Below are 27,445 nucleotides of genomic sequence, written 5' to 3' on the forward strand. Positions count from 1 at the left end.
TATAGTGACCGTAGGTTGTGTTGTTTCGTTGGAATCCTGATGTGCGGCAAAGTATAAACCGTACGACAAAGTATAAACCGTACGGCAAAGTATAAATATGCAGCAATTAGCAGCTTTCTGTACTATAAACAGTACAAGGAAGCCAACTTTTTCGGGTGACTGTAGGAAAAATCTATTTTTGTACATTTAAAGTGAATTCAATTTCATAGTCCAGTAACCAAGGTTTCGTATTGTCAAAATACGTACACAAATGCCACAAAAGTGCCGGAAGCTGAATTTTTATTTCAGCTGCAGTATTTTTAATACGGTCAAAATGAGAGCATTCTATTGGCTGAGTGAACACCATTACCGCAACGATACGGCTTGTATTGTAACCATCGGCCTCGGTGGTCTACTGGTCTACTGGTCTAATGGATAAAGTGCTGGGCTGAGTGAGAAGCTAAAGGTATCTGGTTCGAAACCTATCGGTGGCACTAACTTTTTATCTAAGATTTTTGCATTATCAGCAAGTTTGGTTAGGTTATGACAGTTTAATTTTATAATTAAAAAAATTGAATTTGAGGCATTAATAGTTTTATTTTATGAACAGAACTATTTTTTTATAAGTGAACCTTCATTCATTTTTTTCATTATCAGCAAGTTTGGTTAGTTAGGTTAGGTTATAACATTTTAATTTTATAATTTAAAAAATAATTTTAATTTTTTTTTGTTTTATGATTTTTTTTTATTTCTAATTTTAAACTCTCATTTTGTCCGTATTAAAAAAACTGCTGCAGAAATAAAAATTGTGCGACCCGGAATGGATCATTAACATAAACAAATGACGTTTTTGGCCCGAAAATAAACATTATTTAACATTGCTTAAATGGAACTACCAAAACATATGTTAATGCTATTAGGATAGGATTCGGGTCAACAACGTCATTTGTTTACGTTTACGATCCATACCGGTATTTTTCTAGGATTCGTGACAAATACCATAAGCTGCCTAAAAAAAAACAGCTGTTATAACCCTTCTTGCGATTGCCACATCGAAGATGGCCATGGTGATAATCGTGTCTACAGCTAGTGCTAGTGGACCATATGACCATGCGGGTGATACGGCCCCTTTCACACTACACGATTTGTTTAGTCGTACGGGTCACGGGAGCCCTTCCCGAGTGCAGACCGTTCGATGCGTATAGCTATGAGATTTTTTATTTACAGTTTATTTAGGTTATTAGCTTAGGTATTTAGGTTTTGAGTTGAATTATCGGTGCATACTATCACAGCCACCACTATACCAAATTATGGATGTGATTGACTCCGAAGTTTTAATTTCACTCGTTGAATCGAAAGTTGTGTTATATGGGACAAAACGTTGGACATCTAAAGACAAAATCGCTACAAGAAAAGCACGAGAAATTAAATGTTTAATGTTATGTTACCATTTAAATAGTAATTTTTTTCTTAGAATGTACCATAGACTGAGTATGTTTTATCTATGAATGTACTTTATGGCCACAACCAGCATTTCAATTGGTTGAATATAATTCCTGAACTCTGTTCTGGTGGAGTGGGGGTACTGATTTTTTAATCGTTCGATTTCAAATCGTAGAGTGTAAAAGCAACAGACCCACGGTCAACATCTACCCGTACGATTGATTTACACTCGTACGAGCGAAATCGTAGTGTGAAAGGAGCGTAGGTTGTAGTAAAAATTTGTTCCGGGCTTTATTGAGGTGCGGCACGACACGGCCACCTTCAGCTCCAGGCCGTGGCCATCAAGTCCGAAGTGGCAACGTAATGTTCTAACAGCTGTTTTGTTTGGAAGCAACTAATGGTATTGTTTGTGGGGTCTGACTTAGGGGAGGTACGAATGAGGCATTTAGTTCAAAGTTCCTCCGTGAACAGCGCTGTAGTAGAGAGCACTTTGGCAATGAAGGTTTACTAATCGCAAAAATAGTTCTGTTCATAAAATAAAATTATAAATGCCTCAAATTCAATTTTATTATTTTTTAATTATAAAATTTAACTATCATAACCTAACCGAACTAACCAAACTTGCTGATAAAGAAATAATATAACAAAAGTTTAGTAATCGGAAAAATAATTCTGTAAATAAAACTAGAAATTGCTCAATTAAAATTTTATAATGACTTAATAATAAAATTAAACTGTAATAACCGAACCAAACCAACCAAACTTGCTGATAATAAAAAAATCTTGGACAAAAAGTTAACGCTACCAGCGGGATTCGAACCCGGGACCTACAGTATATCAGCCTTGTATCAGCCCAGCATGCTAACCATTAGACCACCGAGGCCGATGTCTATTGTCCGTTTTGTTACGGTAATGGCGTTCCCTCAGCTAATAAGAAGCCCACAGCTGTCATCGTAGCCTCTTCTATACCTCCCCTGAGTAAATACCTTGTTTGTGTATTTTATAAAAATATGCAAGCTTGGTGGTTACTGGGCTATACTTCACCTGCCAGAAACAGTTTAGAGGGAGCGAAGCTGTTTAGTTGTTTCCCAGCGCGTCTGTTAACTGTTTGTGTTTGTTTAGTTTGGGTTTGGATCTTGCATCCGAGTGGGGCCTTGATCCGATGCTAGCACTCGACCACTGTCACCGTCACGATCCAGCGTCTTTGACACGGTTTCCACTTAGGCCTAAATTAATTGTTTACAGACAACAAGCAGTTTCAAAAACCTGCTTTCTGACTAAACTGTTTAGCCCTGACAACTAATGTCATTAAACTGTGGTTGTTTTTTCGGCACATCCCTATGTCATGTCAAACTGTCAGTCAAACATCGTCCATCGATCAATGAAGAGTGATGAGTGATGACACATTAACCTTTAACTCCGTGTTTAAGGTGGCTGTGATATAGCACAGACAGAGGTTTGGAGACTTTAAGTCAAAATACGTTACCTAGAACTAGAAAACCCATAATCAATGCTACAGCGATCAGACCGGGATCAGTAGAATAAATCTTGGCGTTTGGGTTGGCATCTTCGATCAGCTGAATCAAAATAAGTCAGCTGGGGAGCTGGTCCTCCTTCCGCGCTGAGTTGAGGTTATGTTTGTTGTTTGTTTATTTTATCTAAGTAAAATATTGAAGGGCACTTCAATCTAATCTGCATTACATAATTTTGCATACAGCAGATACGTTACAAGACACTTCATTTCATTACTCTAATATTGTTTTAATATGTGTGACAAGAAAGGTGACTTGGAGCTAATAAAGAAAAATATCCAGCGCTTTCCAAACTTTCCTAAAACTGGAATAACATTTATGTAAGTAGGGCCTATAACATAACCCTAGTCTCTAAGTTAGTTCCTTATCAGAATACACTGTGCCTTCACCTTGATTGTTTTGTTTTTGATGTTTGATCCGCCAATGAAAGAATCCACTTAATCAAATCAATTATAATCATAAAAAAGGTGGTTAGATTACAAATTTGATTAGGCTAGTAACTTCACATTAAGGTAGGCGGGTACACTTCCGTATCTGTTGTCACAAACAACTGAATTAAAATGTTGATATCAATTATTCAATATATCGTTTGGTTAGTTAGGTAAAGCTAACCTAACCTAACCTAACTAACCAAACGATATATCAAATTAAGTTAAACAATCGAGTAGTAAATATTACTCATTCTGTTGTTTGTGCCAACAGATATAGAAGTGTACCCAAATGTTAAAAAAAAAAACAAAAAAAAACACTTCTTTTATAAAAGAAACATTTTGATGTTAGAAAAAATTTCTCAATGTTTACAACAGAAATGTTTTCCCACCAGAAGTAAGTAAAGATTAAAGGGTGTTCCCCGAATCCTATACATGTAAACCTACGTTAGATATGGTAGTCAGCATTGTCATGTGAATTGAGTGCAACAATGCCCTAAACTAAACCTTTCTTACTTCCAAGAGAGCTGAACTAGTGTTAACATACTATAAACAAGAATTTTTTTGTTAGGCTACATAAAATTTTGTCCCGATAAAAGTTTATTTTTAACAACAAAGTACCCGGTAGTGAACATTTTATAAAAGAAGACTCACGAGTCATATAATGTCACTTTTATAAACATCAAGAAGTATTTGACCTTTGAAGAAGACATCTAAATTGGGTGAGATTACTCCTGTAAAAAAACCTTTATTTGGAAGCCATATTATTAGAAAATTGTAGGCCATAACTTAACTTTTTTTAACTTTCACTAAGTTTTAACATCAAGAAACTATTTGAAGTAACCAAATAATTACCTAAATCACAAGATTAAATTACGACGCTGAGCGATCACCCCAACCCGAGATTCAGAGTAGGCCTACAGGTAACAAACCCCAGGTCTAAATTGAGAACATTGTATTAGCCTAGTAACTTCAAGTACCGGTAAATTCTCCCTACATTATATTGTTTACCCTGATTGTAAATCCACCTTTTATGTTTGTTACTGTGCCTATTATAAATCTTCAGTGAATAAAATTAAGTTTTTGTATTGTAAATTTGGAGTTTCCATTTTAGGCCTAAGTTAAGATTTATTGCATAAGTTTAAAAATGATTTTTATAAGAATGGTACCGGTACTAACTTTGTGTTGATAAACTACAACTAAATATAATTTTTCAGAGATATATTTTCTGTGTTGAGAAACTACAAGGCATTCTGTGCTCTAAAAGAAATTATAATTGATCATGTGAAAACGTTGGAAGGAGTGGATGTGGTTGCTGCATTAGAATCCCGAGGATTCCTATTTGGTCCCGTCGTAGCTCTAGAACTTGGATTGCCGTTTGTGCCCATCAGGAAAAAAGGGAAACTCCCGGGAAAAGTAGAACAAGTCAGTTTTACATTAGAATATGGCCAAGTAAGTACAGTACAGCTTAAATAAATTCAGTAAATTACTATCCTTGGAAATTTTGGTAGGACCTTGGTATCACAAATCTGGTGGGGGTATGATACAAATTTAAGGCTTAGGAGTAAGTCTTTTTGGACAATAGACAATTCTTTATTCCGTTAAACGATATTACATTGCAATCGGAAAAGTCAGTAGGTATATAATTTCAACAAAGTTGTACTCCAATAAGTTATGAAGGTGCTATACCTTAAATTTGAGATACCAAGGTGTTGGATTCTGACAATGATGTTACATCACAACTTAAACACAAATTTTAAACGTGCAAAGCCTTTATAAATCTAGCTCAAGCTACTTAAGGGTAACTGTGGAAGCAAAATAAATAAAACTATTTATCATGCAAACGAAAGGCATACTGAATTACATTCTATTGAAAAATCGCTCTTGATATGGCAATGTTTTTATCTCGACACTGTATTAACCTTGTTAAAACACATTTTCCCAGGCTTCAAACTCGTCGTTCTTACATCCTTCTTTATTGATAAATCCACCTTTAGCCCTCTTACTTTCCACAGTTTTCCAAATCCTCCATCAAGTGATAGGCAGAATCCTACAAATTCCCTGGTGATTTCAACTTGTTCTTCAACCTACTGTCAACTGCCTCAATCACTCTTCTTTTTTCGTCTTATTATGTCAATGTTTTACTCTACATTTGACTAACGACATGACGTCCGATGCATACAAAATAATCCCAATACCAGCAGACTTATTAGCCAATAACCATTGCCAAACAAACAAAGAAAGTTGGATTTTAACGTCTCAACAGGAATCAAAACACAGGGTGACTTGCACTGTACAGCTTAACTTAGAGTTATTGAAGCTCATTGTGAAAGGTTCGGCTTATAAAGGTAAACTTTGAGTTTTTAAGGCTCGACAGAAAAATTTCAGTCAAAGAGGTTGTGTTATATTGATCAAAATCCGTTTAAATTTTACTTACTTTGGTTCAATGTTGAAATCCATCAACTTATTTATAGCGGTTTTTTATAACTTGTTATTCATGGGGATTTCAAGGGGATTAACAAATTTTTGATATCAAGGAATTCGATATATCAAGGTTCAAGTTATTAAGTAGGGGACTGTATTAAAAAAATTATTAGGCTATTAAATTCCACACAGGTTTTCAATTTCTATTATTCCAATAAAAGGCCATTAGCATATTACAATCAATTAAATTTTTAAGTTTAATAGTAGGCCTAAACAATAAATTTATGCTACAATTTTCTTTACCTAGATCTCTGATTTTTTAAATTATTACATCTAAAAGTCATTGAGCTACTGTAGCAAGCACATCAAGTGCCTTTTGCACTTTTGTTGGAAAAAAATGACAAGCCAATCAAAATTGAATGTCTGATTTTGTTACCTATGTCTAAGGAGTGATGAGTAAATGTTGCGTGAGACTGTGGTGCATTAACTTAACTGTAAAAATTGTTGAACCAATTTAACAAAAAGGACTAAGGTGGTTGGCCTAGTTTAGTGTTTGATGAAATGGTGGACAAAATTGGTTAAAACCATGAGAATAGCTAATTCCCTTTATAGGAATTTTTTTATAATCCATAAAAATTCCTATTTCACAACCAGGGAACATTTTCTTAAGTTTTTAAGGGATTTGGTTTATTAGGTTACTGTTAAAAATAGGTTGGTCACCACAAATTTTTTGTCTGGTGGTGGATTTCAAAGATTCATTATTCATTGGCCTTTGTCGTTGACCCTCTGGTGAGGGAATAGACTGAGTCGTTGTTTAATATAAAAAAAAAACACAAAAATAAAGACTACACGCACACATAAAATAAAACTGTGTATTCTAATTGTGTGTAGATCTTAAGGGATGACTACAAAATTGGACTTGCTGCAGCAGGGAAAAATTATAGGGCATTGGGGCGCCAAAATGTTAGATCCTGCCCTGACTTTCTGGATGGTTCACAGAAATCATTAATTTTTATGATTGTTGTTAACAAGAGATTAAAATGTTATAGTGAAATTGCCGTATCTCTTACTGGGAATGAGAATCTTGAATAATTATGGATATATCTTAATATTGCAGAATTAATATCAATGGATATTACCAGCAATTGAAAAGTAACCATTACAAGGCGAGTTTTCCTACTTTACAAAATCGGCTACGGCATAGGAAATGGCATGCAACCTTCGTTTTTCATGTTATAGCACGTAAGATACGAGATAAGAGCTGTATCTGACCCTTGTCTGAAGTATTGTTGCCAAAAAACGCAGCCGTATTTGGCAATTAGTAGAAAACCCCACCTTAGGTAATTGTCATCTATCACTAGCTTGTACAGTCGTTGGTTTGGTGTTATATATACAATAAATAGGTGCGTGCTAACAAAATGTTTGTCTTGCCATGACTTATAATGTTGTCACGAAATATTACTACCGGTTACTATTTCAACTAGGCTTATACTAAGCTATATAAGTTTTAGTTGTTGCCACAAGCTCCATTGGCAATAGATTAGTGAGGTTCTCCTGGCACTTTTTTTTTTAGGTTAAAGAAACTTTTAGGGGCCTACATACATTTATTCGTTTTTCTTTTAGGATGTTTTTGAAATCCAATCCGAGAGTATTCTTCCTAACCAAGGAGTGCTGCTTCTAGATGACTTGTTAGCTACAGGAGGTGATTATTTTTTTTATTCCTTTAAAAGTTAAACAAACCGGCAAATATGAATGTAAAATAACCAGCGAATATAAATACTAGCTAATATAAATGATATACCAATGATTCCATTATTTCAAAAAGTAGTTGTCGAAGAACAATTAATTATCCTATCGACATGTGTATTTATATATGTATTTATTATAACTGTGGAGTTACAAGTTTACAGCGTGTTCGATGCGTCTGGTATAATTATTCTAAATAGCAAACTCTTCATGCTATAATGTGCCAATCGACATTATATTTTTGTATCTTGGCCAGATTTGGCAATTCAGGAAGAAATAATCCTGCATGGATCCATATGATAAGCAGATGTAATTTTTTTAAGACTTGCCTGCTTTGAAAGAATCGCGCATTTCACTATACCTTATAGGGTCTGTTTTCTTAAATTTTGTACATTTAACATATGAAAAGCATTGTTTTCAAACATATGTTCTATATTCAACTATCTCAACACATTGCCAGAAGTAGTTGTGTAGTGCGTTTTGGGCATTTATTGCTCGTCTTCATTTTCTCCAAATAGCAGGCACTCTCTGGGAAAGCATTCTGAAATTGTCCTTAATATTACACTCTTATACGTTATACAAATTTAGAATTTACACATCATGTTGTCACAGTGGTAAAGTAAACCTACCTAAAGTCAGATCAAATAAATACATGCAAGAAATGTTTAATGGTAACAGCTTTAGGTCGGGAAACATTTGTAGAAAACACTAAAAAATAAGGCCGGGTCCAAAAAATGCCAAAATGTTTTTACAAGAAGCGTTTATTATTTCAAAGCGCTATTAAATAGCGTTAGTATTTCAATTAGTTACATAAGCATTTAGTCGGGTCTTTTAAACTCATCGGAAATTATGACTGTTATTACTGTAGTTTTAAAATAACTTCTGTATAATACCGGCACTTGACAATTGCTCGATTTCGAGCAACAGGCACACTAGTATGCTATGGTTCTTTGTTTACATTTAAGTTGTTATTTTATAACCATCATGGCAACCCATAAGGCCAATGTTAGAAATTAAATAATTTAAGTTACTTTTAAATTATATAGGCATATCAAAAATTGAAATTGGTTCGTCTCAAATCATCCGAACATTTTTCAAAACAACCTTGGTAAGTTTGGCTAAACTATGTTCATCCGTTATTGAGAGAAAGTGTTAGAATGAATTGAAGCCGATCCCAAAGAGCTTTGCTTGCTCCCCTCTATAAAAACTAGTGTACCTGTTGCTCGAAATCGAGGAATATTGTTAAGTAATGCTAGAGTTATTTCAAAACTAATACAGTCATAATTTTTGATGAGCTTAAAACACTTAAAGATTATATAACTAATGGAAATACAGTACCAATACCCAATCTGTTTATAAAAGTTTGATATAGGCCTAATCAACATTTCTTGTTAATATTAGGCCTATAGTTTTTTTTACATATGTTTCCTGATTTACCCATTTCCCAATTTACCGATAACCATAAGTTTGTGCTTGTGTATCTTCCATCACTGTCATTGATAATGTAGCCTACATTTGTGCATTACACAAATACTAGATACCTGATTTCCTACATTATCTTTCTATCACAATTTTTGTTTCCGTTAATTGGCAATATTTTGGGTGGTTGTTGTAAAAACATCAATTATATTTATTTAAAAAAATTAGATTTAGGCCTGACAATGTTCTTCTGGTGGTTTTTGTTTCCCTTGAATAAGAATAGTTGAATCCATCAATAAAAACTAAAAAAAAATCAATAATTTTTAACTTTTCATCTTGTAAACCAATTAGAAGAAGTCCAAAAATCCTCTGGCAACGTTGCAGTCAATTTTCAACATTGTAGTTTTAGTGAAAGTTTTAATCTCACCCCCATCCCCTTACCCACCAACCAACCTCAAGCCAACATTACCAGATCAACTCAATAGTCAGACAGAGACAAATCTAACGTCTCTGGTCAGGGCATGATCTCGCACGCTCAGGTTCCTGCTCCCGCATTGTAAATTGATCGGAGATATGTAGGCCTACATCGGGCTTCATTAAAACATACCTTTTTCAAGAACCTGGCAACCATAAGGTTAACCTGCATAGTTAAAAAAGTTTGATTTGAATTAATTTTGGTCCACAGGTAGTTTGGCAGCCTCTTGCCAGCTGATCTCCCAGTTGAAGGCCAAAGTTGTGGAATGTCTGGTCATCATTGAGCTGACAGATTTGAAAGGGAGGGATAAAGTCCCAGCTCCAGTACATTCCTTTATCCAAGAGACTGAAAACTGACTGCAATACTCCCAACAGATTTGCTGAACAACAACATTTCATTCCATGCCAACTGTAAAGTATACATTCCTTTTTGATGGACTACTGGTATTAATTTACTTGAGATTATATTTTAAATCAAATTAGACATCTTTTTATTTATCCTTTATTCCGGATTAAAAATATAATAATTGTCTTGTACAAGAAATGAAGTTGGAAATGTGTTGGTTTTACAAAGGTTTTACCCAAATACCTAGGCTACATATTAGCCTAGACCTGGTATCAATTTTTTTCGTTTTGATGTCCCTACAGGCCAAAGCACCATTAAATTCAAATAGAGGTTTTCCATGAACTCACTACCTACCTTGTAAGGTATCATTCCTAAAAAAAAAACACTTTTAAATTTTCCCAAACTCAAAAACTATTCGCACAGCTGCCATTTTTACACAAAACTACTTTTAACGGATTTCCCTTTAGGGAAGTAGCTATTACCGTAGGTCTCATGGAAAGACTTGAGCCCCGGACTGATTTACTTAAGCCAAAAACACAATTCGTTCAAATTTGTATGTATGTAGAATCAGAATCAGAATTACTTTACTCTTGAACATAGAGTACAGAAGAGGCGTCAAAAATTACAGAGATGTAATTATAAAATAGCATAAAGTTGTTGGGCTTTGAGGCGCTGTCGGTAGTGATGGTTATTACTATGAGGGTTGTTTGATATATGTATACCTATACATGTATATATATGTGTGTCCGTGAACGCGATAACTTGAGTACCTAATTTTTGTTCGATTTTGATTAACGTCAGCTTGAAGGTGTGAGGCGGGATAAACTTGAATGAGTTCGCGACCAGCATGATCGGACCATGGGAACGGGGTTTTACGGGAGTAAAAATTGTTTTTTCTCATTTTTGAACATCAAAACACAAAATATCCCAACTTCTATGTAGATAATTTTAAAGAGCTTAAAGACAAATTATTTAGTATAGCCTATTTAAGTGTTTTGTGCGGTTGGTTATAGAGAAAAAAAAAATTTAATTTAAAATTCCTAAGTTATTCTTATGGAGAATATTGTAAAATGTTGTAGTTTGCTTGTTTATTGATTTTTTTTTTACAAACTTGGCAAATTTATATATTTTATACTAAGCTATTAATATTTTACCAAAAACACACTTTATTTATCTCCCTGTAGCAGTTTAACCTATTGTAATAATGATATTTAAATAGATTGCATTAATTGCATGCTATATCAATTCAGGCAAAGCAAATGGAAATTCGCTTAGTTTGCAGGTTTGCTGTGGCAGGGGTATTTTATTCATAAAGGCTTTTTGTATATTGTAGATGATATGGCAACACGCATAATGGAAGGAAAACTGTTAGAGAAATATTGGATTAAAAATCTTAATTGGATTGTTATTGTTACCAAATGAGAGAAAATATTGATGTAATTAAGTGCCTCACAGTACTTTTAATTTGGGTTGCATTTACAAACACTTGCATATTATGTGCTTTTTTTGGGGTTAGGAGGCAATTTCCTCCCAGCACTTCAGTTTTCTTGTGTTATGGATAACCCTGAACTGCTAATACTATTGCTTCGTGAAACATTAAGCCAATCATAGTACATACACCTACCTAAGTTATAACATCCCTAGCTGTTACCCGCAGGTTTTGCCCCGTTTGACTTCATAAGTGTTAATAAAACTATTGATTGTATCAAAATATAAAATAAAAGATGACTATGTCCTTTCAGCCTGTGGTTATATTGGCTCTAATCATGAAAAAATCTGCTCAATTGGTCAAAAAGTAATTACTTTATTGACATCATTCATATCTCTAATATCTCTAATCATTTGCTTCTCCATCCAAGTCATTGACTTGATCAGTAATGCACTAAAATTATTAACACTCTAATCCGTTTCCCAGAAATTTCTTTGGGGTAAAACAAACTCAATAAGTTAGGTTTAAAACATTCTTATTAGCTTGCTTTCTTGTCCGGTACAAATTTTGCAATCTATATTAAACCAACTTCCCGATGAGCTAGAGACTTGAAACTTGAAACATAACCCACAAATGGATGACAATACAATATAAATAATTTTATTCTCATTTTTCCCTTGGTATACGCCTCATGGGCTTCCAAAGTATCAATGTTTACATTTTGAAAGAATGTAAATAGTTAAATGTATCAATTTTGAAGTCAGCTGTAAATACTTCAATTTGACAGTTCAAAGAGCAGAGATTAAGAGGTACAGGTTCTGTTCCCGAGAGATTCTAAATATAAAAAGATTTGAATAAAAACTACTCAGTTTTCCCATTTAATGCCAAAAGAATCAGTGTACCAAATTTTAGCCTCCTAGGGAAATGGGAAGTAGGAGAATTAGTGATTAGTAGTTGGAATGAGTGAGTGAGTCATTTAGTCAGCCAGTGTCGGCTTTGCATTTAATAGGTATAAGATTTATGTTGTATGTGTTCCTTTATGAGAATATAGGTTAAGTGGCATGAGACAATGTTCACTGTGTTTGACGTTAGAACTTAAAAGTAAGCTAACGGAAACAGCCGAGCACTGACGAAAACCAGGCATTAACAGGAAGTATCTGTTGAAGATAACAGCCAATCACCTGTTAGACTCGTGGATTATCGAGCAGTCACAGAAGTACCCAAGAAAAAATTTCTGTCCGTGGTCCTTTCCTTTTCCATTCCTGCATAAAACATATTGAAGCCATGCCACCTCTACCAAAATAACATAAAAATGAAAACAAGAAAATGTCGGTTGTATGCTATTGCGCTAGAATTCTAAAAGTGTCGTGTCGTTTTGTGTCATATATGGTGTAATGGTTTCAATTTAATAACACGGAAAGCATTCAACAAAAACTGTCCCTTCCGTTTCTATGTTTTTCTATGTTGCAGCTGTGGCAATGACACCTTAATTTAAAAAATTGGTAATTATATTGGGCGAAAAAAGGATGTTACAGAGAAACTCTTTCTGTTTTAAGGGTATATAAAAAGTGTATTGCTTTTTAGGTTGATGGGCCATATGGGAGTGATGTAATGAAGAGTATAAACATCAAACAGATAACAACATGCAATCGATGATTATTAAATCCATACATTTAATTGGAAAGTGGTTTTAGTCTGTCTCCAGTAAATTGAGAGAACATCTGGGCGTAGAATCATGATGATGAGCAGTTTTAGCTGAAAATGTATTACCGGACAAACACGATTTTAGGACAAACTAGTTTCGACTAGGACGATCTAGTTTTTTCTCATCGCCCTAGGATAAACTAGTTTGGCCTTATAGATTACATGCTGAACCGGGAAAGCTGAAACCTGGTAAAATTTGTTTTGAAAATTGAATAATGTTAGTCTATGGGCTAGTTGACTTAAAATACAATTTCAGCTCTCAAGCTAATGTTGACGATGAGTATTTACCAATACTAAGGCCTGTGCAGGTATTTTCCACAAGAACTTTGGACAGCCACCATTTTGTAACTGATGAACCTTTTAAGACACGGTTTCCGGCAATGAACTCCACTTGACTAACCCTTTAAAATGATGTGCAATCAACCTATGTTTACATTAAAGATTATATACCTACTCCTCATGGGCGGTCACCTGGTGAAGGTCAAAAAATTGTAATGTTGGTAAAAAGTAGTAAAAAAAATCGGTCCCGCGTCCAAGTCTTACCATGAGTACTACGGTAATAACTTATTCCCTATATGGGAAATTCGCTAAAATGTGACTTTCAGTTACATTTTTCTACATAATTTATTAGATTTTTGTTGGCAGTTCTAACTGCAGTAAACTCGTTTTTAGGCCAGAAATAAACTACTTACAACATTTGAAGAAGCCGTTATCGAGATCTTTGTGCAAACATACATACATACAAGCAAACATTGCTCCTATTAGAGTATAGGATTTGTCTATGGTAGGACTAAGGGAACAGCTGGTTGTATTTGATTGAAATTAAAAAAATTATTTGCATTATTTTGTAGCTTGAAAATTTGTGTTTTACTGCATAACACTTTTTTAAATCGTCAAATGAATTCAAAAATCAAGATATGTTAACTATTAAGTTTTCAAAATCTGTTTCTTAGCAACTAAATAACAGAACAGTAGAATCTTGATCATTCGAAATTGGTGGGCCAAGCAAATCAATTTGAATTATCAAGAGTTTGATTTATCAGGGAAAAAATACCTAATCCATTCTATTTACAGAGAGTTCTACTAAAACTTACATGACTACTGCAATAACTGTTTTTTTCCGCAATTGAAAGCGGTTTGTATTTATGCTTAGATTCCATGATAAAATGACAAATAATTTATAATGTGAAGGGAGCCCTAACTTTCAATTATAGAATGTTTTTCTGACAAATATTCGAATTACTGTGTGACTTTGAATCATTGAGTGTTTTGCTGACGAAACTTTGAATTACTGCGTGTTCCAAATTGGCCTGCCTTTTATTTGGACTTTGAAATACCGAGTGTATCAAAAAACCATGGTAAAATTTGAAATATTGGGAGATTCTCTACGGACTGAGCTTTTATTTTGAATTATCGAAAGTTTTGATTTCTTGAGTGTATGAATTACCAAGAGTGGACTGTATATTATTTAATGTGTTCCAAACAAATGTTGAAGGAACAATTCATTTGCAATCAAGTTTCATCTAATATTTTAAGGGATAGCATCCCTTGTCTTCTATCACTACTTTTTGTTTATATTTAATGGGTGCTCAAGAGAGAAGATCAGAAGTGCTTGATAAGTTTAATCACTTCCATCCCTAGGCTAACAAACATTTCACAATCATGCAATTACAGATGAGTATATTGTTTTCCTAGTTCAAGTATTTGGTGGATTATGTAAAAAGTGTTAGCTTTTTATGGTTTTTTTCACTGAGCAGTATACATGATATCAAGTGTTGCTTATTCATTTTACTGGAAAGGTGAGAAAAGACACTTTTCTGTGAGTACATTCCCTTGGTGAAAACATCATAGACTCTTTAGACCTGCAACTGTTTAGGACCTGTTAGGGGTATAAGAACCACAATAAAACATCGTGCAAGGTTTTTGTGTTACTTAGGCTAAGATAAATAAAACTTTCCATTAAGTTATGGGAAATCTGACAGCACTAATGGAATAGTGTTTTAAGCTAGTAGTAGGACAATTATTGTTGTAAATCAAGAAGTTCTCTCTTTAGTTTAACAGCGGTCACATATCTTTAACTTAAATTTTTGTGAGCAATAACGAGGTAGGCTAGTAATTTACATAAAATAAATATAATCTGTATATTTAATAGGCCAACATGAATTTTGTGATAATTGTTTTGAAGCTGCCATGCGCAATCACAATGGTGTCGCTCGCTAGGTCGGGTACGTAGGTTTGCCATAAAACAAAACATTTTTAAAATCCCATCAGGGCTCTGCCCTAGAGTGAACTTCAAAGATTTCATGTTATTCTTATGGTGAAAATGTTTGTTTACACTTGAACAGATGAATAGCCTACTTTGAAATTAACACTAAAATATTTTAAACAGCTGACTAGCCTATATTAAAATAAAAAATAAATGAAAACATTTAAAGGTAAAATGAATTTAAAAGTCAAAATACAGTACAGTTACCATACAGTATTTTTTTGTGTTTTCTAATATCTTTATGAGGGCTAAAAGGCCGTTTAGTATGAGGGCTGAAAGGGGGATGTAACAGAGAAACCCGAAACCCCCTTATTGTGTAAAGTAGTATAATATTAGATGATTGATTATTCTAAATTAGTTAGTCATCCAAAAACCTTAAGCATTTTCCCTATAAAGAAATACTGCAGAAAACATTTGATTTAAATCGTTATAATTGTATTTACATAGGTTTTGTTATTCCAAGTTATTTATCACACGTACGATTTTATATGCTAACAAAATGATTACACATAGGATAAATTTAATCAATTAGAAAACTAGAATCTCGAATTTAAATACAATAATTAATAGAAAACTGCCTTTATGCACAATATTGATTCTTCTAGCCTTTAATTGTTATGGTAAACTGTCGTCTTTACTGACGGACTAACAACACTAGTTTAAATCTCGAAATAAAGATATAAACGTTTCCAGAGTTTATAATTAGGATTCTCGTAAAACAAATCAAATACAACGTCCTGCTGGTTCGCTAGTCACACCCTGCGCTACCTAGCGAACACTCGCGCAACTAGAGTAGAGTCGGAAACGTAGATTCTAAACCCACAATTACTAATAAACAACTCATTAAAAAAGCCCAATCGACTGTTTGTGGATTTCACATCAAAATTTACACATTAGTCATACACATTACTGGTTGAATACTCTGTATGAAATTCATATAGAGGTTTAAAACGTAACTATAAGTTTCGATTCTCACAGGGAAGTTGCGTCCATCACTCGGCATATATACTGGTCGGTTGCTATGCACTGCCGGTGGACCGAAGCTTCTAGGTGTCAAATGAGGCAACTCATTAATACTGTCAGACATCTCTAGTTCATGTAAACTGAGATGCACAGCGCTCTTCGGAGCAGTGGTCAACTCCAGATAATGGAGGTTACAATATCCAGTCAAAGTATCGGATACAAAACTTACACCTCAGAAGCAACCATTGTTCACCTTAAATTTTTCATTTTTGATAATCGGAAAATTAATCACTTTAACAATTCATCAACTATTGTGTCTAGTGATGTAGCTTTAAAATATACTGTTGAAGACACAAAAACATTAAAAACAAGCCTGATCCCATTACTTTATATCACAGACAAGAAAAAAAATTATTCTTGATTTTCTCTTTATTTTGACGCATAGAACCATATCCCGGAGTTTGGATATTCGAAACTTTCGTTTATTTACAACTAACTTTGGCTTTTATTATTTAAATTTCAGCGGACTTTCAATCTATATTACTGTATGATGGAAATTTTAACAGGGCCGAACTTACCTAAGGGCGGACGAGGCGAGCGCCCCCCCCCTTGCACAGTAGTTTTTATTAATAACTTCGAAAATTAATCAGACACTTGCCGAATGGCCTTCTTTTGTAACATCTTTATTGTCGTTATCCTATATTTAAGGTATATCGATGGGTATTACCATAGATAAAAGGAGTATAGACATGTATGTCTACTTCTTTTAATCTATGGTATTACTATGAACAAAATCCTTGACTCTAAGGGACTTTTCCTCAGGGTTGCACTGGGCCCCGCGCTTAGGCCTAGTTTACACGAGCATAGCTGATAGGCTGTGGCCATGGTGGAAGTAAATATTCAATATCTTCTAAGCTATTTACTTCCACCATGGGCTGTGGCTGTGACGGACCAGTTTCAGTTTCAACTTCAATGAAGCAGTTCACACGAACGTACGGTACGACCGCGGCGATCGAGTTGAAGGGGGCCATTCGCTTGGGGCAAAAAATACAATAAATAATATAAAAACTCTTGTTCTAACGTAGAACGTAACTTGTACAATTGTGTTGGGTTAAATGCGGGGATTCAATGGCGTTCAATACTTTTGAAAAATAAAACCATTGTTCTGTTTTATGTTTTATTAAATGTTATTCTTTTACCTCTAAGTATATACCAATAATGATTTTAAGGGACAGAAATATTATATTAACCATTCAATTAAAAGGTTTTGTAAAAATAGTAATTAAGTTATACGTCGAAATTTTGATCTCCAATTTAGTAGTTAGAGTCAAAATCATACAGCACCAGTACGATTAAAAAAATAATCTATATAGACATTTTTTATAACTAGGGTCGTCTGATTGACAAAAATTACATTTATTGGGAGCGGGCGAGCGTTGTTGACTGAAATCGTAAACAAGCAATAAGCAGGAGCAGCTGCAACAATAAATGATAGGTCCGTGAAGTTGGCGTACCCATATTAGCGTATCCACTTTTGATCATACCAATCGTTAGTTCATCGTTAGTTCTCGATAGTTCCCAAATTTTTTCGTTAGTTCTCAAAAAATAAAAAAGTTATAGCCGATTATAAGTGGGTACGCTAACTTCACACTTCCGGGTTCTAGCACGCGCCGTTTTCTGAGGAGAAATGTTTACATCTATATACCAATCGTTAGTTCTTCGTTAGTCCTCGATAGTTCCCAAATTTTTTCGTTAGTTCTCAAAAAATAAAAAAGTTATGAGGCATACAAAGTGGGTACGCTAACTTCACAATTGTACAATTTCCAGCGGGAACAGTTTTTTTACTATAAATGCCTATATCTATATACCAATCGTTAGTTCTTCGTTAGTTCTCGATAGTTCTCCAATATTTACGTTAGTTCTCAAAAAATAAAAAAGTTAAGAGGCATACAAAGTGGGTACGCCAACTTCACAATTATAGAATTTCCAGCGGGCACAGTTTTTTTACTATAAATACCTATATCTATATACCAATCGTTAGTTCTTCGTTAGTTCTCGATAGTTCTCCAAAATTAACGTTAGTTCTCAAAAAATAAAAAGTAACGAAGCATAAAAAGTGGGTACGCCAACTACCCAACTATAGAATTTCCAGCGGGCACTGTTTTCTGACTATAAATGCCTGTATCTATATACCAATCGTTAGTTCTTCGTTAGTTCTCGATAGTTCTCCAATATTTACGTTAGTTCTCAAAAAATAAAAAAGTTACGAAGCATAAAAAGTGGGTACGCCAACTACACAACTATAGAATTTCCAGCGGGCACTGTTTACTGACTATAAATGCTTATATCTATACACCAATCGTTAGTTCTTCGTTAGTTCTCGATAGTTCTCCAATTTTTACGGTAGTTCTAAAAAAAAATAAAAATGTTACGAGGCATACAAAGTGAGTACGCTGACTTCAAAAATATAAAATTTCCAGCGGGCACCGTTTTCCGACTAAAAACGCTTAAATCTATATACCAATTTTTAGTTCCATGCATTGTAATTTGATTCATCTTCACACAATGAAAATCAAAGTAACACTGACATTAGAATAACTATCACATTATGATTCTCTCGAAGAGAAAGGATTGCTTATCAGTTCCAGGATAGCGCTTATCTGTGATATCCGCAATAGTAGTTGCAGGTGTCACTCGGTTAGATTATTTTTTAGGAGTGATAATTTTGATTACGGTATCAAAATGATTAACAGTTGAATATGTTCAGTTAATTAGAACATCCAAAAAAGACAACGCTTCCAAACATTGGTTTTAGATAAGCAATGAAATCATATTTATACCTACTTAGTTGTGTGAAAAAGTGCATTTTATAAAAAGTCCATCATGGAAACAAAATAAACTATCCATCAAAATGAAAACCAGAGTCTGCTAAGTAAAATGGTATAAAGTAATTTATAAGCAGTGATTATTTGAATTGGATTAAGCAGATAAAATATGTACGATCAAAGAACTTCTGTTTGGTTAATTAAACTAATCGTTTGTATTGTTTGTATTTGTTTGTGTTCGGTATTAGTATTATAAAATTACATCATTAAACGTAACACGTTACGAGTGACAGTTGCACGGATCGAGACTGGAAGGTCATACGGACTTGAACAAACTGGAGACTGGAGTAGTGAGTAGAGGTAATACCAGAATATGACCCCACTTTCGGCGTTTTTGGACCTAGGACTTTTGAATTTTTTTGGTGAAAAAACACCCAAAATAGGTAAAATATGATGGTTTTACCCTATTTTTGGCGTTTTAGAGGCTATATGGGGGCATTTTTTGGTTAAAAAATGTTATTAATACTGAAAAAACAAGCCTGGAAATGAAGAGCTTTTTTTGACCACTTTTTTTTAAAACCCAGCTCTCGGCACGTGAACTCGGACGCGCTCCCGACCCATAGGTTACTTCTGATCCCCAGCGATGACAAACTAAAAGTCTTATGAAAAAATGTTAGAAACAAAAATTGAGGAACATCTAATCATCTATACTTCTTCCACTGAAAGTTTTTCTCTGACCGAAAAATAAAAAAAATCCTCGCTTACTTACTTTTTCATGTTTACTTTGAGTAAACTTTTTATATTTTTCTTAATTAATAATTATACAGTGGCATAAATTAAATTATATTTATATTGTATTAAACAGTAGTTTATGTAGAATTTTAATATATAAATTTTATGCTATAAATATTTTTTTAGAAGCTAGACAAACATGTAAGTGATAGAAGGCGCATCACTTTGAACATCGTCATGCCCCCGACAGTGCCGTGCTGGTAATACCTAGAGTTTGAAACTATTGCTATTGTTGAAATTATATTATAGCACATTTACATACAAAAGAAACTGGTAAATGGTTTTAAATTGTTTAACTTTTTATGCTGTATTATTATGTTGAAGGCTATTTTGGTTGCTGGAATTTTAGCTGTTTTGTTGTATATCAAGCCTTTTTTTTTAGATATAAGTATTTTTAAACAATAAATCAGACCTTTATTTACTAATGCTATTATTATATTACAATGCATTGGCATACAAATGAAAATGGTTTGATTTATTTGTACTCATATAAAATAATATAATTCTTTTGAGTTATAGGGATGTCTGGTGATTAAATCACAAATTTAGAATATTTAATAATGGACTTTTAAAATAATGGAATTAAGTATAGACTTATAACATTTTCATGATAACTGTTTGATTTATTTGTACTCATTTAAAATAATGTTAAAATAGTATTTGATTTTTATGTTGTATTATTGTTTTTTGTTGTTTAAAAGTTGGAACTAACATAGTGTACCTAAATTTAACCATTTGTCGTATCTCAAGCAGTTTTTGAGAAATAAGCATTTTAAAACGATAAAGTCACACCAGTAATGCATGGAGTTTGTAACCATTACCAACACTGATATTATGTTATAATACATTGTCATACAAATGGAACCATTTAATTTATTTACCAAATGGTATTCATATAAGTTTTAGATTTTTAAATTTTTACCCTGTATTATTGTTTTATATCAAAAGTTGAAATCAATGTAGTGTGCCTAAATATGTTTATTTACTGTATCTCAAGCAAATAGATAGAATAGGATAAAGAGGTGTTTTTGGTGTTTTACCTATGAGAATAACATGGGGAGATTTTAAGCCACTTTTTAAAAAATCGTGCTTATTTATACATTTCTATATAAATGTCCAACTCCAAAAATATTTTCAATCCATATTAATGTCTGTATCATGTGAGATTTGTACCAGTTGGTTTGAAATATTTATAAATATAATGTGTTGCTGGAATCACCTTAAATGGCAAGAAACACATAGTGTTGGGACCTCTGGTAAAATATTGGATTTTTTCTAGTTTGGATTAAATATTTGTGAAAAATTGAAAAAATATGTTTTTTACTCAACTATTTTAGCGTCTTGAAACATGTATTACCGAGGAATCAGGCAAATATTTCGTGCCGAAATTATATTTTACCTTACGTGAGAACTTGGAATCATTATTTAAACTCAGTCCTGCTCCACAGTATCATTGCAGGCTTGCTTCTTGTCCCAAGTGGTGAATTGTGTACAGTTTATGTGTGGTGCAAAGACTGGGTTTTCTTTTTAGTTGTGACCAGCTCATTCCTAAGATGCTAGATGGTATCCACTTTGCCTCTGAACATAAGCAAATTGTAATCTTCAGTTTAGGACTTAAAATTAATGTCGGATGCAATGCCTCTCTAATCGGAAGTTTGGGTTGTGATGAGCTCAACCCCTATCACCAATATCAGCATAGATCCATTGAACTATTATGTGTTATTGTACTTTGTGCTGATTAATATGTGTTTGGTAAATTAGCATGGCACAACACACAATCCCACATCTTGCTAATCGTAGTTGGTAGTTTAACTTAGCAACGATAATAACAAATTATTATGTCATTGCATTATTATGTCATGTCGGGGGTCTATTTGGTGGTCAAAGTAGAAGTAGGGAGCATTGACTTTCTACAATCATGATGAGATATCCAGCCAGAGCCTCAGACTGTAATAAAAAATAGATGCAAATGCAAACTCTAAAGGCCCTGACGACCATGTTGTATACTTCCAGGCTGGAACAACCTTTACTTGGAATATTGTATATAAATTGTTTGTATACATAAGACTCTTTTAGTGAATGTACTCTTTGATGAAAATACAAAATAAAGATGAAAACTACTTTATGCAAAGAAGAGAAAGTAATTGTGAAGGGTAGCTACAAACAATTGCATTTTAGTGAGCAATGAAAGTTGCTATAATTATTGGGATTGTTTTGGGTAAGTTTATAGATATGCATTGTGTTTACAGGAATTAATCATAGTGGGGATGCCATTTACATCGAGACATATCGATTTAGTTAAAGTGATAAAACGAAGACCATGATAGTGGTGGATAAAGATTTTATTTGTTGAGCAATCGATATGAGAAGGAGTTTCTTGTTAAACAATAACCTGGAAAACCAATACAACATAATGCACTGTCATCCCTCATTGGTATTGTAACTTACAAGCTCTGTTGTTCTTTACTCATTTTCAAAAACATATAAATTATAAAATAAGCCATTTTGTTGTTTATTTTACTGTTATGTATTGTAAGTGTATATATTGAAATAAATGGTTAAATAAATGTAAGTTGAAAAATGAGCCTTATTTTGTCACTAGTTTATTTACATTGATTTGAATCACATTTTTGAACTAACAGATGATTAAATTATTAATTGCATAACATTTGAAACATAGAGATACAACATTTACATTATTAACTGGAAACTATATATCTATATTATTGTATGAACATAATTTCTGTATTTCATATATGTAAAAGCAATGAGACCATGCTAAATTACAGGATTCAATAACAAAGGAAGCTGATATTGTGCTATATACCTGAGGGTGTAAATATAGAGGTGGGTATTTCCATAGAGACCTAATGACGAATTAGAATGTGAAAGTTCTATGGTAGAAATATCAAGTATGCAAGAGTGATCATCAGAGGTAACATGGTCATCAGGCAATTCATAGAGAGGGGTCAGTCAGGTTGAACTAGTATATTGCAGTGATTCATCCAATATAGATACAATAGTTACAAATAACCAGAACCAATTACTGGACATTGTAGTTACCAGTTTTCCTATCCTACTGTTAAAATATGAACCTCATTTTAATATGAGTTAGTGAGTTCATGCCCGGAAACATGAATGTAATAATGGTTCTAAATGTATTTATCTTATTTTATGCTAGATTTCACTATGTGTGCTTACTCTATGGTAAAATTCTTTGAGATCATTTAATATTTAACACACTTAGATTAGTGAATAAATCATCAAAGTGCGATATAAATATGCTGGGTGAAACGTATTAAAACTTGCTTCCAGTTTATCTATTAAAGGATTGTCAAACGTCTCGGTTTTGCTAACTATGACCTGGTGTCCCGAAAAGGGCTCTTAAGACCATAAAATGACAATACATAAAGTTTGGACTATTGACTGTGATGTGAATTTATGCATACTTTGTCATACAAATTTTACACTATAGTATTTTTACGAGTTCTGACTGTGACTGTGATGTGAATTTGTGTGTATTTCATCACATAAATTTCACACTATTTTCACTCATTTCACACCACTATTATGATGTGTTGTGCCTGCATGAGTGTGTTGAGGCATGAATATCATAGACTACCAAGCTATAAGGACGTATGCTAGAACTGATCTAACCTCTGCCAAACCCTGAATACGAGCCTGGAGGCACAGACTTTGGACCAAGGATCAATAATTGTAAATAGACAAACCTGTGTGATAGGACATAGAACACTGAAAAATACAAATGTTAGAAACTTTAGTCTTTTACTTATTTACCCTTACCACCCTCTGTTTTGGAGGAAACTGCCTTACAACCAACATTATGAAGATTGCATTAATACTCATGATCTTGGTCATTATAAAATTTATCAAACATAAATCTGTATTTGCCATTATTCATAGACCTTTCCTTGTCTATTATGAAAAAGCTATCCAACACTGGTGGTAAAGACTTTTATATTGATGAAATGAAAAGTCATTATTAATATGATTGTTAAATATAAGGTTTAAAATTTATATTGCCTTGTTTGGATAATATTAGAAAATGTACGTTATCGTATAAATGTTTGTGTACTTTCTAAGTAAAAGCAGTTAATATTTTTATGTTGACCCATTGAGAGAAATTGTATACTATTTGTACTATAAAAAGTCTATTCATGCATATCAGTCCAGTAAAAGTTCTGTTACAATCCAGTCATAGGTCAGTCTCAATTGCATCCATAGTTTCTCAGTCAACCTGTCAGTCATTTGGTTACAGTCTGTTTTCTAACTCTTCATTAACCAATATTACATAACATTTTTTATTTAAAACACCATATTCTATAACATTTTCATTGGCCAGTTGTTGTTGATTGTTATAAACAGTACTTGATATACAAACACATACGTTGTCATCAGTCAGGCGTCCAAACAATTAAAAAATATCGTTGAGAAGAAATCGGTTGTTGTATTTAACAACATAAAGGTCGATTCACAAACGGTATGTAATAGTTTAATCACGTCACAGTGTATACAACAACTGACTGTGACTGTGATGTGAATTTGATTAGTTGTGTGAAATGTGTGAAAATAGTGTGACATTTTTGAAATTGCTTCCAGTTTATATGTTGTCATTAAGCAAGCGTTTAAAAATCCAACAATATCGTTGAGAAGAAACCAGCTGTTGTATTTGACGACACAAAAATCAATTCACACATAACACGTCACAGTTCAATCACATCAGTTATGACACAGTGTATACACCAACTGACTGTGACTGTGATGTGAATTTGTGTGTACTTCGTCACACAAATTTTACACAAATTTCACACATATTTCACACATTTCACACAAATATCATGATATTTGTGTGAAATGTGTGAAATATGTGTGAAATTTGTGTAAAATTTGTGTGACGAAGTACACACACAAATTCACATCACAGTCACAGTCAGTTGGTGTATACACTGTGTCATAACTGATGTGATTGAACTGTGACGTGTTATGTGTGAATTGATTTTTGTGTCGTCAAATACAACAGCTGGTTTCTTCTCAACGATATTGTTGGATTTTTAAACGCTTGCTTAATGACAACATATAAACTGGAAGCAATTTCAAAAATGTCACACTATTTTCACACATTTCACACAACTAATCAAATTCACATCACAGTCACAGTCAGTTGTTGTATACACTGTGACGTGATTAAACTATTACATACCGTTTGTGAATCGACCTTTATGTTGTTAAATACAACAACCGATTTCTTCTCAACGATATTTTTTAATTGTTTGGACGCCTGACTGATGACAACGTATGTGTTTGTATATCAAGTACTGTTTATAACAATCAACAACAACTGGCCAATGAAAATGTTATAGAATATGGTGTTTTAAATAAAAAATGTTATGTAATATTGGTTAATGAAGAGTTAGAAAACAGACTGTAACCAAATGACTGACAGGTTGACTGAGAAACTATGGATGCAATTGAGACTGACCTATGACTGGATTGTAACAGAACTTTTACTGGACTGATATGCATGAATAGACTTTTTATAGTACAAATAGTATACAATTTCTCTCAATGGGTCAACATAAAAATATTAACTGCTTTTACTTAGAAAGTACACAAACATTTATACGATAACGTACATTTTCTAATATTATCCAAACAAGGCAATATAAATTTTAAACCTTATATTTAACAATCATATTAATAATGACTTTTCATTTCATCAATATAAAAGTCTTTACCACCAGTGTTGGATAGCTTTTTCATAATAGACAAGGAAAGGTCTATGAATAATGGCAAATACAGATTTATGTTTGATAAATTTTATAATGACCAAGATCATGAGTATTAATGCAATCTTCATAATGTTGGTTGTAAGGCAGTTTCCTCCAAAACAGAGGGTGGTAAGGGTAAATAAGTAAAAGACTAAAGTTTCTAACATTTGTATTTTTCAGTGTTCTATGTCCTATCACACAGGTTTGTCTATTTACAATTATTGATCCTTGGTCCAAAGTCTGTGCCTCCAGGCTCGTATTCAGGGTTTGGCAGAGGTTAGATCAGTTCTAGCATACGTCCTTATAGCTTGGTAGTCTATGATATTCATGCCTCAACACACTCATGCAGGCACAACACATCATAATAGTGGTGTGAAATGAGTGAAAATAGTGTGAAATTTATGTGATGAAATACACACAAATTCACATCACAGTCACAGTCAGAACTCGTAAAAATACTATAGTGTAAAATTTGTATGACAAAGTATGCATAAATTCACATCACAGTCAATAGTCCAAACTTTATGTATTGTCATTTTATGGTCTTAAGAGCCCTTTTCGGGACACCAGGTCATAGTTAGCAAAACCGAGACGTTTGACAATCCTTTAATAGATAAACTGGAAGCAAGTTTTAATACGTTTCACCCAGCATATTTATATCGCACTTTGATGATTTATTCACTAATCTAAGTGTGTTAAATATTAAATGATCTCAAAGAATTTTACCATAGAGTAAGCACACATAGTGAAATCTAGCATAAAATAAGATAAATACATTTAGAACCATTATTACATTCATGTTTCCGGGCATGAACTCACTAACTCATATTAAAATGAGGTTCATATTTTAACAGTAGGATAGGAAAACTGGTAACTACAATGTCCAGTAATTGGTTCTGGTTATTTGTAACTATTGTATCTATATTGGATGAATCACTGCAATATACTAGTTCAACCTGACTGACCCCTCTCTATGAATTGCCTGATGACCATGTTACCTCTGATGATCACTCTTGCATACTTGATATTTCTACCATAGAACTTTCACATTCTAATTCGTCATTAGGTCTCTATGGAAATACCCACCTCTATATTTACACCCTCAGGTATATAGCACAATATCAGCTTCCTTTGTTATTGAATCCTGTAATTTAGCATGGTCTCATTGCTTTTACATATATGAAATACAGAAATTATGTTCATACAATAATATAGATATATAGTTTCCAGTTAATAATGTAAATGTTGTATCTCTATGTTTCAAATGTTATGCAATTAATAATTTAATCATCTGTTAGTTCAAAAATGTGATTCAAATCAATGTAAATAAACTAGTGACAAAATAAGGCTCATTTTTCAACTTACATTTATTTAACCATTTATTTCAATATATACACTTACAATACATAACAGTAAAATAAACAACAAAATGGCTTATTTTATAATTTATATGTTTTTGAAAATGAGTAAAGAACAACAGAGCTTGTAAGTTACAATACCAATGAGGGATGACAGTGCATTATGTTGTATTGGTTTTCCAGGTTATTGTTTAACAAGAAACTCCTTCTCATATCGATTGCTCAACAAATAAAATCTTTATCCACCACTATCATGGTCTTCGTTTTATCACTTTAACTAAATCGATATGTCTCGATGTAAATGGCATCCCCACTATGATTAATTCCTGTAAACACAATGCATATCTATAAACTTACCCAAAACAATCCCAATAATTATAGCAACTTTCATTGCTCACTAAAATGCAATTGTTTGTAGCTACCCTTCACAATTACTTTCTCTTCTTTGCATAAAGTAGTTTTCATCTTTATTTTGTATTTTCATCAAAGAGTACATTCACTAAAAGAGTCTTATGTATACAAACAATT

General features: G+C 33.2%; 1 protein-coding gene across 1 annotated transcript; it reads left to right on the forward strand.

The window, feature by feature from the left end:
• The first annotated feature begins 3,059 nt into the window (after positions 1–3,059).
• On the forward strand, positions 3,060–9,924 carry LOC128996948 (adenine phosphoribosyltransferase-like). Its single transcript, XM_054422495.1, has 4 exons — positions 3,060–3,274; positions 4,600–4,834; positions 7,430–7,508; positions 9,657–9,924. Exons 1-4 carry the CDS (start codon positions 3,189–3,191, stop codon positions 9,800–9,802), a joined length of 546 nt encoding a protein of 181 aa, XP_054278470.1. The 5' UTR covers positions 3,060–3,188; the 3' UTR covers positions 9,803–9,924.
• Positions 9,925–27,445: the final 17,521 nt, after the last annotated feature.

This window comes from Macrosteles quadrilineatus, unplaced genomic scaffold, assembly GCF_028750875.1.
Source record: "Macrosteles quadrilineatus isolate MER2022 unplaced genomic scaffold, UCM_ALF_1.0 Scaffold_6__1_contigs__length_79288215, whole genome shotgun sequence".
NCBI classification, from domain to species: Eukaryota; Metazoa; Arthropoda; class Insecta; order Hemiptera; family Cicadellidae; genus Macrosteles; species Macrosteles quadrilineatus.

Coding starts and splice junctions, on each gene's coding strand:
- LOC128996948 (XM_054422495.1), top strand. CDS start 3,189: ATGTGTGACAAGAAAGGTGACTTGGAGCTAATAAAGAAAAATATCCAG. Junction 3,275..4,599: donor AAAACTGGAATAACATTTAT/GTAAGTAGGGCC, acceptor ATAATTTTTCAG/AGATATATTTTCTGTGTTGA. Junction 4,835..7,429: donor TTACATTAGAATATGGCCAA/GTAAGTACAGTA, acceptor TTTTTCTTTTAG/GATGTTTTTGAAATCCAATC.